Genomic DNA, 1,490 nt, shown 5'->3' on the forward strand with positions numbered 1-1,490 from the left:
AAAAAAAAAAAAGCCCAAAAGCCAGGGGGTCTCGCCATGTTGCCCAGGCTGGTGTTGAACTCTTGGATTCAAGCAATCCTCCCACCTTGGCCTCTCAAAGTACTGGTGAGCCACTGCACCTGGCCTGCCTGGAGCCACTTAATGAGCTTAACCCAGGTTGGAAACGTCAGTATCTGCCACTTCTTCATCTTTGCTCTCCTTTCCAACCAGCGCCTTTTTTGCTCTGACCTTTGGGGTGGCTCCTCCTTCTTTCCATTTGAAGGTGACATTCTAGGCCATCAATTTGCTAATGCCATTTTAGGGGCTTTGGAGAATCAAAGCATCGTCCTGCCCATCACTCACTAGGAACTGTGTGGAAATGGCTCTTCTGGTAGCCCCTGAACCGCACCACACAGCCCCTCACTGCCTTTCCTCGCTCCCTTCATTCTCAAAGCAGCTCTGCCTCCCTGCCCCCATCCCACAACTCCCTGCGGAATTTCCCCAGTTCTTTTTGTTCTTATTCTTTTACACTGGAAAGGCAAACACACATAACAGCAGCCATGTCCAGGGTGATGGCTGATGTTACAGTGAACACCGGTGTGCATCCACCCAGGGCCTGACAGAGGGCAGTGCCACTGTCACCTGGTGTGCCTGGCCTCACTCCAGACCAACAGAACTGCACCCAGGCAAGTGAGGCACTAGTAGGAGGGTGAAGTGATAAAAATGGGGTCACACCTGGTACATGGCTGCAACAGGAGTAGTCAGAACAAGAAATCTGGAGGGAAGAAAAAGGGAAGTCACGGAGAGCATGCTGAAGGGAAGGGAGCCAGGCAGAACCTGGAGGTGCTGAAGTAGGGAGTGGGTTGGAGAAGGAGTGGGGAGACAAGACATGGGGCAGCAGCAACACCAGGGCTGGCCAGGGCAAGTAGCAGCTGCGAACTGAGAAGGGAAAATGCCACTTTGGGAGGGATGGAAGATTTCCCACCTGGGAGCTCGGGGACTGGCAGATCAGGAGTCTCCTGGTGTTCCTCATCGTCTGTGTTCTCATCTGTGGAGCCTGCATATGGGTCTTCCCCGTTCTCCTCCTGGCCAGGGGGTGATCTGTGTTCCTTCTGCTCAGCCACCCTGGGGGGTCCAAGAGGGGTAGAGAGTGAGCATGCAGGGCAGCCTCTCCTACACCCAAGGCCAGGGCCACCCCAACCCCCAGCCCCAGCCCTACCTCCTCAGCTCATCTTCTGTGTCCCCAGAATCTTCCGCCCCGTTGTCCTGTCCTTCTGCAAGTAGAAGCTCAATCAATGCAAGGCTGCCTTGTCTCCTGGGAAGATCGGCAGCCCTCCCAGTATGGCAGACCCAGGCATCTCATGCCCCCAGCTGCAACTGCCCTCCAGATCCAGTCATCCAGACCCCAGCCCCTCCTCCCTCAGACCCAGGAGTCCAGGCCCCCAGCCCCTCCTCCCTCAGACCCAGGAGCCCAGGACCCAGCCCCTCCTCCCTCAGACCCAGGAGCCCAG

The 1,490-nt window shown here is 56.4% G+C and overlaps 1 protein-coding gene across 2 annotated transcripts in view; it reads right to left on the minus strand.

The window, feature by feature from the left end:
* XRCC1 (X-ray repair cross complementing 1) overlaps positions 1–1,490 on the minus strand; it is a 34,394-nt gene that overhangs the window by 2,021 nt on the left and 30,883 nt on the right. For both annotated transcript variants that reach the window (XM_017502310.2, XM_037729165.1), the window contains 2 exons: positions 1,199–1,253; positions 965–1,104 (listed from right to left, as the gene is read on the minus strand). In XM_017502310.2, the coding sequence (XP_017357799.1) occupies positions 965–1,104; positions 1,199–1,253 (195 nt within the window). The remainder of the gene's footprint in view (positions 1–964; positions 1,105–1,198; positions 1,254–1,490) is intronic.

This window comes from Cebus imitator, unplaced genomic scaffold (genome assembly GCF_001604975.1).
Source record: "Cebus imitator isolate Cc_AM_T3 unplaced genomic scaffold, Cebus_imitator-1.0 Scaffold296, whole genome shotgun sequence".
Taxonomy (NCBI): Eukaryota; Metazoa; Chordata; class Mammalia; order Primates; family Cebidae; genus Cebus; species Cebus imitator.